Genomic DNA, 12,266 nt, shown 5'->3' with positions numbered 1-12,266 from the left:
CCTGTGCTGCTCCTCTCTTTAGATCACAGATATTAGCTGACAGCGGTAGATTTTTGGATGTGCCTCTAGACTGGTACCTAGGGATTTGCAATCATTGAGGGAAGATGTAGAGTTGTCTCTGAAGGAAAAGTATAATTAGCATCCCACCACAGTGTGCTCAGCGCTGTACAAACATTGGGAAAGTTGCAGTCTGGTTCCCCCTTTCTCAACCCTTGTGCAAGTGATTCAGGTCAATAATGGAAGACGTGTGACTCTTTTAAAATGAGAGGGATATGCAAATGATGGCCCGAGTGTCCTGTTTAAATCTGAGCCTCTCTCTGCCCAGGCTGCACCCCGAGAGACAATCCGCAGCCCCCTGGTGTGGGAGGCAGTGGGTGGCGAGGGAGGAAAGGATGGTGGCCAAACTGTGTTGTTGGTGATCTGGGGGCACCAGGGAAAGAGTTTTGGGACACCGACTGCAGGGGAGGCCGGGTGCAAAGCTGCTCTGTATGCAGTGCTAGGAGCACCTGGATCAATTCTGCTTGATGCTCCACAATGTTTAGGAGCTGCTCCGTGGCTTCTTTCCAGTGCTCCACACTATCCTTCCGTCCCCTCCTTGCGATGTCCTGCCACTCCTGAGGTTTTTGATTCTCAGCAGTGGCTTGCTAGCTGCTGCATAACTTCATGCAGCACGTCCTCTTTACTTCTTCGAGGATGCCTCCTGAGTCTGCACAGCCATTGAGCTGCAGATAACAAGGACGACTGGGCTCCCAAGGTTGCAACTGTGAAGCCAAAATGCAACATTTCACAGAGGCACCATTGTTAACACTTTGCCATTACAGTATGGAATTGATTCCATTTAACCAATTCTAGCTCTCATCTCTACCTTTTTCTCTTTATGAATAAACCTTTAGATTTTAGATTCTAAAGGATTGGCAACAGCGTGATTTGTGGGTAAGATCTGATGTGTGTATTGACCTGGGTCTGGGGCTTGGTCCTTTGGGATCGAGAGAACCTTTTTCTTTTACTGGGGTGATGGTCTTCTGCAGGACTGCGGCTTCTGTCCTGGCCCTTATGTGTCTTGCCTGTGTGCAGCAATGGTACCCTCCACCCCGCCCCGATGACACAGTCACATGGGAATATTACTCTTAATGGGACAAGGAACAAAGCAGCTCTGCCAAAGAATCTGTGGAAGTGGATTGCCCAGTATCTGCATGAGACTTTCAGTGAGATCTCTGAGGCCAATTTTCTGCAATGTGAAAGAATCCATCAATGCCCTGTTCCGCCTCTAGGCACCGCAGACCCAAGCCTGCTTTCTGGAACCCTTCTCATTCCACCAGTCTTCCCCTAACAACTCGCTTCCCAAAATCAAAGCTGCTTACCAGGTGCCTCTTCTGATCTTTGTGCTTCCCCAAGCTCCAGCTGCTGCAACTGGCTATCCTGCTCTGGGGTACAAAATAGCTCCTGGATGCATGCATCTATGGATGTCGAGTCATCCTCTGTCTCTGGAACCCCCTCCTCCTTAGCACCCTCACCGCTGATTTCCTCATGCTCCTGGCTCGGTGCGTGACCAGCTCGGCGTCAGCTCAAATCTCACTAAGGCTCAGCCTGTTACTGTGTGCGGGCTGGGCACGTTGTCAGGCTCTCGGATTATATGACCTCCTGAAGTCTCTTTCTACCCCTATCTTCTATGACGGGGTTGTGATGTTGTGCTGGCCCCTATAAAAAGGGTGGATTCTTATCCAGACAAAGATTAATGGGCTGAGGGGGAAGATCACTGAGGGATCACTGACCCCACCCTGCCTGCCAAACAATTCTCACTCAGGGCTCAACACGCGCTCTGAGCTGGGTTGCACGAATGGCTCGGCTTCTTCTCTGACTTCACTGGGAGAAGGAGGAAGCCTTAAAATGGACAGTACGTGATCAGAGAGTCACTGGGGAGATCCACAGTCTAGCGAGGTCGGATGCACCTGTCCTTTCTTCCTGCTCTGTGAAATACACGCTGGGCATCCCCTGGGGAGATGTGATCAGCAGAGCCTCTGACTCCTAGTACAGCTGTGTGCGGGGCGATATTTTGTGTCTGTTTTCATTGCTGCGGAGCGTGAATGCCACCCGCAGGAAATTCCTTTCCCTGTGTCTGCAGGGGGAGGTTTTTGTCTGAGCTCAGACTGGCTTCCCCTCGCTGTGTCTCTGGCGCAGTAATACACGGCGGTGTCCTCGGGTTTCAGGCTGCCCATCTGTAAGTACACCGCGGTGATGGAGTTGTCTCTGGAGACGGTGAATCGCCCTTCAACAGCCTTAGCATACCACTGGCTCGATCCGCTTGGGGAGCTAACACTAGCCACCCACTCCAGCCCCTTCCCAGGAGCCTGCCGGACCCAGCTCATGCCGTAGCTGCTGAAGGTGAAGCCGGAGGCTTTGCAGGAGAGGCGGAGAGAGTCTCCGGGCTTTTTCACATCCCCTCCGGACTCCACCAGCTGGATCTGGGAGCGGGCACCTTGGAAGAAAAACAGGACACAAATCAAATAAAAAGGGCAATAGTATCACATTCACTTGACTGTGCGAATTACACAGGGGACAAAATACCTTCCAAAGCTGCTAATATGAAAATTAAATGGAGCCAAAGTCTCATTTTCCCTGGTATAGGAAGGAAAAGCTCTTAGGGGAGTAGGCGGGAACTGCACAGATCCAGGGGCTGAGAATTGTCTCTCTTGGTTCAGGCTGGGCAGAGAAAGGGCCAGATTTAAACAGGAAACTGTCACCCCTATTTGCATATCCCACTCCTTATAAGGGACAGACTCCTACCATTAACTAAGGGAATTACTCTCAGTAGAGCCCCGAGTTGAGTCTGACTCTCTCTACATTTCTGCAACTAACAACCTGCGATGAGCTCCTGAAGATACAGAGACCCCCAGCTGCATAGTCTGTGTTAGCCCTTTAGGACACACAGAGGTTTCTTTTATATATATATATATAACTTCTATTACCTTTAGAAACTTTAGTATGAAACTCATTTATGAATGTGTTTACTTGCTTTAATCTTGTAAATAACCCTCTTGTTTCCTATTTTAAACAAATCTTTACATAGTATAGGATTGGCAAAGGGGGCACGAATGCATAGGTCTGGTGCTCTTGAACACCTCTGCAACAGTCACTGAGAGGATCCCTTAAAGGGATCAGCCCCTATGGGGTCACACTTTCACTAGGGTAAACTACGTGGCTTCACCTCCTCTTGGGAACCGAAACTTAGAGCCTCCAGCCTAGCTGCTTCAGGCCATGAGCTCCCTTTGCTGAGTCCAGCTCAGCTGGGCACCTGACAAGACTTGTACTCTCAAAGGGAGCAATACACCATGAAGTTCCTTAGACTGACACTAGTTGAGTTCTTGGATTTTCTCTTCCCTTTGGAGGTAAAATTTGCACTTCGGGTATTTTTCCTTTGTTCCCTTCTGTTGGCTGATTTGTTTGTTCCAGGATTTTGTTTGTTTACCTGGAGTGGGTGTTTAAATGGAAGAGGTGCTGTGGTGAGAGTCCTTCTTGCTATAGTGGAAAGAAGCTGCAAAGTAGCACCTCACTTGCTTAGGCATATTTGAAATTTCAGGCCTAATTAATTCACTTCATGTAGAGAGACATAACCAAATATGTCTCTATGTAAAGCTGTAGGAGACTCTGTAAGATGTTTAGGACATCAATCTTTTAACAGTAAATCCAATATCTTCTTCTTCTCCTTCCTAAGCCCCCTAAATACTAAGGGATAGATTTACAAATGGATTTAGGAGCTCAGTTGCCACATTCGGAACCTACATCCCATAATCAGGCCCCAAATGGGATTCAACACATCCTACCCCCTGCTCAGATACCCCTGAATTCTGTACACATCTAAGATCACTTTTCACCTAAGTTTTTGCCAGTAAAAGTCCCCTGGGCACCTATGTTTCTGCCTCTGGGTGTGCACTTGGCAGTCCCTGGTCTTGTCTACATGGACTATAACCTGTAGAGTGCACTGGCTCCTTGTGCTTCAAATGTCCCATGTAGACTCTGGTAATGCTCAAAGAGTCGTTCTGGTTAAAACAATTAGAGTTAGAGCTTCAATCTGGTAATGTATCAGAGTTAGAGCTTCACGCTGGTTCAAAGGACGACTTTGGGAAGAAGATAAACTCCCATGCTTTCAGAGTCACACGAACGCTTGGGGGAGGAGGGAATGAGAAATCTTCCCCTTTTGAGTGGGTGAGTTGATAATTGCCACCCATTTCTCTGCTTCCTATAAAAGAGCTGGTGCTGGTGCCCCCTGTGGGAGGCAGAAGACTCAGCTAGATGGGCCTTTGGGAAGTTGGCAATTCTTAGGGTCCCAGATTTCGGATGGCAGTTCAAAAATAACATTGATTATTGCAGGTTAACTCAGGGTAAAGCTTCCTGTCTTATCTTCTGAGTTATGCATGGAAAGAAGTCTGTAGTGATAACAGCAGCAGTTTATGTAGAAATATTCTACCTTTTCCCAGAGGATGTTGTGAAGGCCAAGAATATAACAGGGCTCCAAAAAGAACTAGATATTTTCATGGAGGATCGGTGCATCAATGGCTGTTAGTCATGATGGGCAGGGATGGTGTCCCTAGCCTTTGTTTTGCCAGAAGGTGGGAATGAGTGACAGGGGGTGGATCACTTGTTGATTCCCTGTTCTGTTTGTGATGGGTTGGACCACAGAAACCCCCAACTGATGTGCCAAGACTAATTCTACCCCTGCTTACCTGCCCTGGCAGCTTGGGACTTCAGTGCCTTGCCTGGTTTGAGCCAGACCCACTAGCCTGCTCCATATCCAGACCCAGGTCTGAACCACATCCCCTAACAGCTGTAAAGGTGTAGCCAGAGGTTTTACATGTCACCTTCACAGACTCTCCAGGCTTCTTGATCTCTGCCACAGACTGGGGCAGCTGGATTTGGGAGCTGACTTCTGTCAATAAACAACAATAAAACCCCAGTTAATTTCATTCTTTTCCTCCTCTTCCAACGTTTATCCCAATCCTCACAATAGTTTCTGATCTTCTAATTAATTTATTCACACCACCCTGCTGTGAATTAGGGAAATACGGTTATCCTCATGCTTAAGGGATTTTGACACCTACTTCCCATTAAAGATTAATGAAAATTGGGTATCCAAATCCACTAGGTGGCTTTAAAATTCCCCACTGTGATTTGTTCAGAGTTAGGATTTCGAATCCAGAATCCCTGAATCCATTTTTGCAGATCTTACACTGCACACCTGGCTGTGGCCAGCAGGGCCAGCTCTTGGTTTTTTGCCGCCCCAAGCAAAAAGATTTTTGGCTGCCCCCAACCCCAGTCCTGGGTTCTCACCTCCCCCAACACTATTGCCCCCCCACCCGCACCTCCCGCCACCCCAGCCCAGGGCTCTCTCTTCCCGCTCCCGATCCACACCCCCTGCCACCCCAGCACTGGGCTCCCCACTACCAGTACAGACTCTGCCTGCTACCCCCTCGCCTCCAGCTGGTCCGGCGCTGGCAGGGTCTGGGTAAACCCTCAGCCCAGGGTCCTTCCAGCCAGGGCTCCTGCTTCCAGGATCACCCAGGACGGTAGAGCAGGGGGACCGCTCCAGGAGGGGGCTGAGGGGAGCTGGGGCAAGGTAGCCCCAGAGGGAGTGGAGTCCTGGAGAGCAGGACACGGGCCCGCAGGGCAGCGCCCCACCCTCTATGGCCCCGCTGCTGCTGCTGCTTCTCGCTGCCCTGCCGCAGTCCCTGAGCAGCTCAGGCTGCTTCACCCAGCCCCGGCTGCGTCGCTGGGGGGTGGCCGCCCTGTGGCACTTGCAGGCAGCTCCATGTGCCCCACGGGGCGGCTCTCAACCTGAGTGTCCCCTGCTCGAAGCCTGCCCGGCCCAGCTATAAGGTGTGGATGCTGCTCCCCCTTGGTGCGAACCACAGCAGCCCCAGGGCTCTGCCAGCGCATGACTTGGTGCTGCTACTGCCATGGCCGGCTCTGGGCTTCTGCTGCCCAAAGCGAAAAAAAAAAGAAAAGGTGACCAGAATGGTGCCCCTGAAAATGTGCCGCCCCAAGCACGTCACGTGCTTGCTTTTCTGGTGCCTAGAGCCAGCCCTGGTGGCCAGTGTTCTAGTGGGGGATAGTTGTCCTCACTCCATTAGAGTAAACTGCAAAGAATGGAGCAGACAATCCCCATAAAGTGAGTGGATGTTCCAATACTTATAACTTCACGTATAAAAATGATACATGCATACAGATAGCATAATTATAACTAGCAATTCATAACCTTTTCATGGACACCTCATTAGACAACCTTTGTACAAGATTTGCTGCAAATATATAACAGTGGTTGCAACAGTGAAAAGGACTCAGAGGGTCCCTTGTTCTGTGTTATGAAGCACCTGGGCTGGGGGATCATTTTTGTGCTTTTACCTAAGGAAGAAATAAAATGATCTCAAATCCCAAGACATCCTTCCCTGGCCTGATAAAGTGTGTTCTGGGGTCAGGGAAAAGCTTCCCTTATTCCTCCTTGCCTTTGGGTTAGAGAGGAGTGGGCAAACTACAGCCCGCGGGATGGATCCGGCCCATAAAGGCCTCTTGCTGCTCCCAGAAGCAGCCGGCACCACGTCCCTAAAGCCTCTGGGCAAAGGGCTCTGCGCACTGCCCTCACCTGCAGGCACCAACCCCCACAACTGCCATTGGCCTGGAATGGGGGACCGTGGCCAACGGGAGCTTTGGGGGAGGTACCCACAGGTGAGGGCTGTGCGTGGAGCCCTCTGCCCCCTCCCCCTCTGGGGCAGCAGGGATGTGGTGCCAGCCGCTGCCAGGAGTGGTGCAAGACCAGAGCAGGCAGGCAGGGAGCCTGCCTTAGCGCTGGTCACACCGCTGCCACTCCAGAGCCACTCCAGGTAAGTGGCACTGGGCAGGAGCCTGCACCCCGCACCCAAACTCTCTGCCTTGAGTCCCCTCCCACATCCCTCCTCTGCTCTGAGCCCCCTCCTGCACCCAACCCCCTGCCCTGTGCCCCCTTGTACATCCCACACCCCTCCTCCACCCCAACCTCTTGCCCTGAGCCCCTTCCTGCACACTGCACCCCTCCTGAACCCCAACCCCCTGCCCCAGCCTTACATTCATGGCCCTGCATGCAATTTCCTCACCCAGGTGTGGCCCTTGGGCCAACAAATTTGCCCACCCCTGGGTTAGACTGTGAGAGAGAAGAGTATTTAGCAGCATTCGGACTCACTCCTGTTGCCATTAATATTCCCGCACCTGTTCACACACCCTTATAAAGCGACACTGGGGCCAAATCACAGTCTGGGTTGGATTGTTTTTTTGAATGAGAGAGCTGCCTCAATCTATTGGTTTTCTCTCAAAATCCCGGCACTATGTGTTACAGTGCGACTGACGTAGCTGAAGGGAGAATGAACCGAGCTGCACGGACACTATGGAGCAATGGGCAATCGGGAATATTATCTGGGAATTAGAGACGTAAAACCTGACTTTATTCCTGGCCTGGTGGCACTTTCCATTGTGGGATATTTTTTATGGATCTGCAGCCCCTACGCGACACCTGGGCAAACAGCTTCCCTTAGCCTGGTACAGTGTTTTTTTCGGGCTCTGTCTGAGACCCAGACACAATTAAGACATGCTTCTTTAAAATAATGGAAATTTAACATTGAGGTGGTGCCTAATTTAGGATGGGACTTTCACAGAAGGCTGAGGGAAGCCCTGGGCCTATTTCAGTGGGGGCCGCGTTGTCTGTCCTTCTTGCCCCCCAACTCTCTCCAGCCCGGCTCAGTGTCTCCCTCTTCATCCGCCTGACTCTGAGCAAGTCCAGTGACCCCATCTTAGCGCCCTTAGTCATATGACTATCCCCAATGCCCTGAGTACCAATAGTGGGCTGAGATTAAGTGACGTCATCAAAGGCTGGGGGGCAGGTCTTTTATTTCCATGGTGACTCTGTGACATTGTGGAACTTTATTGTGGATCGGGATCTCTCAGCTCCACCCCCTGACACCCACGGAGAGTCCGGGCGGTGATTTCCACATGTCAGTTGGGTGAAAACAATCCACGAGCCGCTTTGGAAAGTCCCGGCAGTGCCACATCTCCAGGCTCAGCGGAATGAGGTTTTTCAGGCACTGGGTGATCACTGCCCACAGTCCCGCCCGGACTCTGAATGGCCCATTTCCATATCCAGCCTCTATCTCTCTGTGCCTCAGGCCTGGTCTACACTACGTGTTTATACCGATTTTAACAGCATTAAACCAATTTAACACTGCACGTGTCCACACAACGAGGCCCTTTGTATCCATATAAAGAGCTCTTTAAAACGGTTTCTGTACTGCTCCCCAACGAGAGGAGTAGCGCTGACATTGGTATTACAATATCGGACTAGGGTTAGTGTGGCAACAAATCGACGGTATTGGCCTCCAGGCAGTATCCCACAGTGCACCATTGTGACAGCTCTGGACAGCAATCTGGACTTGGAGGCACTGGCCAGGTAGACAGGAAAAACCCCGTGAACTTTTGAATTTCATTTTCTGTTTGGCCATGATCTGCACAGGTGACCACGCAGAGCTCATCAGCACAGGTAACAATGCAGTCTCCTGAGAATAGAAAAAGAGCTCCAGCATGGACCACACGGGAGGTACTGGATCTGATCGCTGTATGGGGAGAGGATTCAGTGCTAACAGAACTCCATTCCAAAAGACAAAATGAAAAAAACATTTGAAAAAATTTCCAAGGCTATGATGGGAAAAGGCCACAGCAGGGACTCAGTGCAGTGCAGAGTGAGAGTTAAGGAGCTCAGACAAACCTACCAGAAAACCAAAGCAGCAAATGGAAGATCAGGGTCAGGGCCAAAAACCTGCTGCTTCTACTCTGAGCTGCATGCAATTTTAGGGGGCTGCGCCACCACTACCCCCCCTTGTCCGTGGATTCCGAGGTGGGGGTTATAATCTCAACTATGGCTGAGGATTCAGCGGAGGGGGAAGATGAGGAGGATGAAGAAGAGGAGGATGACCTTGCAGCGAGCACATAGCACTCCGTTAGCCCCAACAGCCAGGAGCTTTTTGTGACCCAGACGGAATTACCCTCCCAACCCCCCCAAGCCACTAGCCCAGACAGTGGAGCCATGGAAGCGACCTCTGGTGAGTGTACCTTTGTAAATATAAAACATGGTTTAAAAGCAAACGTTTTTTAATGATTGATTTGCCATGAGGGCTTGGGATGCATTCTTGGCCAGTAAAGTTACTGCAAAAGTTTGTTAACATGTCTGGGGATGGAGCGGAAATCCTCCAGGGACATCTCCATGAAGCGCTCCTGGAGGTACTCCAAAAGCCTTTGCAGAAGGTTTCTGGGCAAGGCAGCCTTATTCCGTCCACCATGGTAGGACACTTGACCACGCCATGCATGTAGCAAGTAGTCTGGTATCATTGCATGACAAAGCCTAGCTGCGTATAGTCCCGGTGATTGCTGGCATTCAAGCAAAATCCGTTCTTTATCTCGCTGTTATCCTCAGGAGAGTGATATCATTCATGGTAACCTGGTTGAAATTAAGAAAAGTAATTAAGGGGACAGAGATGGCCATTCCTACTGGGCTGTTTGCCTGTTGCTTAAAAGAAATCCTTCCTTGCAGGTAGCCAAGCGGGGGGGAGGGGAGAAGGGGTAATGGCGCTGAGCTTTTTCGTGTGTGGCTAGCAGTGATCTTCCATGATACCAGTTATGCGGTGGGGGGAGGGGTAAAGCGATCATCCGAGAGAATTGGATTGTGGGGGTGGTTTCTGCTGCTGCATGTTAACAGGAAAGAAGCAGCACTCAACAGGCTTTGCTTGGTATTTGGGAAAGGAGGGCACTGTGTATATGAAGGCTGCAGAAGCTGAAAGACAATGGCTTACCATGGCTGCATGCAAGCTGAATTCTCCTGCCTGGACCTGCGTCTGTGAGATCTCTAACACCAGAGCCGCAGGCACTCAATATAAGATGCAAAATGCGACCTTGCAGTGAAATCACATGTGCTATGTAAGGTGAATAGTGTTCACTGTGAAAGAGTATAACCATTGTTCTGTAAAATGTATCTTTTTAAATACTTCTCTCCCTTTTTTCCCTCCGTCATGCAGCTGAAAATTTTTCAAGCCTCCATACTCCATCCTGAAGGCTAGCTCAGATTAGGTGGAGGAAAAAAAAGAAGCGAGACAAAATGTTCTCTGAAATCATGGAAGTAACGCGCAGTGAAAGAGCTCATCTGAATGAGTGGAAGGAAGTGGTATCAAATTACAGGAAAGATGTCAGTGAACGTGAGGACAGGAGGGACCAACGTGAGGATAGCAGGGACAAACGTGAGGATAGGAGAGATGCTGGAGATGAGAGGTGGCACCAGGAAGATCTGAGGTGTAGGCAGGAAGATCAGTGGCGTCGGGATGCAACGCTGGGGCTGCTACATGATCAAACTGACATCCTCCGACGTCTGGTGGATCTTCAGGAAGAGCAGCGGGGTCACAGAGTGCCGCTGCAGCCCCTGTGTAACCACCCTCATCATTCACCATGTTCCATATCTTCCTCACCCAGACGTGCAAGAACGTGTGGGGGAAGGCTTTGTGCAGCCACCCACTTCACCCCCGTGGACAGCCCAACCAAAAGGCTGTCATTACTTTGAAATATTTTTAGTGGCCTTTTCCTTCCCTCCTATCCTCCTCCCAAACCACACCCAGGATACCTTGTCAGTTCTCTCCCTCTTTTTATAATGACTTTTTAATAAAGAATACATGATTTTAAATGATAGTGACTTTATTTCCTTAAGCAAGCTGTAATCGAAGGGGGAGGGTGGGTTGCTTACAGGGAAGGAGTCAATCAAGGGGGGTTCATCAAGAGGAAACAAACACAACAGTCACACTGTACCCTGGCCCGTGATGAAACTCGTTTTCAAAGCTTCTCTGATGCATACCGCTTCCTGGTGAGCTCTTCTAATCACCTTGGTGTCTGGCTGTGTGTAATCAGTGGCCAGGTGTTTTGCCTCAGCCTCCCACCCCACCATAAAGGTCTCCCCCTTACTCTCACAGAGATTGTGCAGCACACAGCAAGCAGCAATAACAAAGGGGACATTGGTTTGGCTGAGGTCTGAGCGAGTGAGTAATGTGTGCCAGCGCGCCTTTAAATGGCCAAATGCACATTCTACCAACATTCTGCACTTGCTCAGCCTGTAGCTGAACAGCTCCTGACCACTGTCCAGGCTCACTGAGTATGGCTTCATGAGCCATGGCATCAGGGGGTAGGCTGGGTCCCCCAGGATAACTACAGGCATTTCAACATCCCTAACTGTTATTTTCTGGTCTGGGAAGTAATTCCCTTGCTGCAGCCATTTAAACAGAGTAGTGTTCCTGAAGACGCGAGCGTCATGAACCCTTCCTGGCCATCCCACGTGGATGTTGGTGAAACGTCCCGTGTGATCCACCAGTGCTTGCAGCACCATTGAAAAGTACCCCTTGCGGTTTACGTACTGGGTGCCCTGGTGCTCCGGTGCCAAGATAGGGATATGGGTTCCTTCTATCGCCCCCCCACAGTTAGGAAATCCCATTTCAGCAAAGCCATCCACTATGACCTGCACGTTTCTCAGAGTCACAACCTTTTGTAGCAGCAGCTTAGTGATTGTTTTGGCTGCTTGCATCACAGCAGCCCCCACAGTAGATTTTCCCACTCCAAATTGATTTCCGACTGACCGGTAGCTGTCTGGCGTTGCAAGCTTCCAGAGGGCTATTGTCACTCGCTTCTCCACTGTGAGGGCTGCTCTCATCTTGGTATTATGGCGTTTCAGGGCAGGGGAAAGCAAGTCACAAAGTTCCAAGAAAGTGCCCTTACGCATGTGAAAGTTTCACAGCCACTGCGAATCGTCCCAAACCTGCAAAACTATGCTGTCCCACCAGTCTGTGCTTGTTTCCCGGGCCCAAAATCGGCATTCAATGGCTAGAACCTGCCCCATTACCAGCAGGATCTCCAAAGCACAGGGGCCCGCGGTTAAGGAGAATTCTGTGTCCATGTCCTCATCACTCACGTCGCCACTCTGCTGTAGCCGTCGCGTCCTCACCTGGCTTTGCAGGTCCTGGTTCAGCATAGACTGCACGAGATGCGTGAGGGTTTACAACGTCCACGATTGCAGTCTTGATCTGAGCAGGGTCCATGCTTGCTGTGCTATGGCATTTGCACAGTTCAGCCAGGAAAAAAGGTGTGAAATGGTTGTCTGCTGCTTTCACGGAGGGAGGGATGAGGCTGTACCCAGAACCACCCGCGACAATGTTTTTTGCCCCCAT

At 50.5% G+C, this 12,266-nt stretch overlaps 1 gene segment (V, D, J or C); it reads right to left on the bottom strand.

Moving 5' to 3' along the window:
• Positions 1 to 1,860: 1,860 nt before the first annotated feature.
• The window catches only part of LOC127031705 (immunoglobulin heavy variable 3-21-like), a 25,755-nt gene continuing 15,349 nt past the window's right edge, over positions 1,861 to 12,266 (bottom strand). The window contains 3 exon segments of the V gene segment in view: positions 1,861 to 1,881; positions 2,163 to 2,476; positions 4,775 to 4,924. Coding sequence covers positions 1,861 to 1,881; positions 2,163 to 2,476; positions 4,775 to 4,924 — 485 coding nt within the window.

This window comes from Gopherus flavomarginatus, chromosome 11 (assembly GCF_025201925.1).
Source record: "Gopherus flavomarginatus isolate rGopFla2 chromosome 11, rGopFla2.mat.asm, whole genome shotgun sequence".
NCBI classification, from domain to species: domain Eukaryota; kingdom Metazoa; phylum Chordata; order Testudines; family Testudinidae; genus Gopherus; species Gopherus flavomarginatus.
This window is presented reverse-complemented; position numbering and strand designations above follow the sequence as displayed.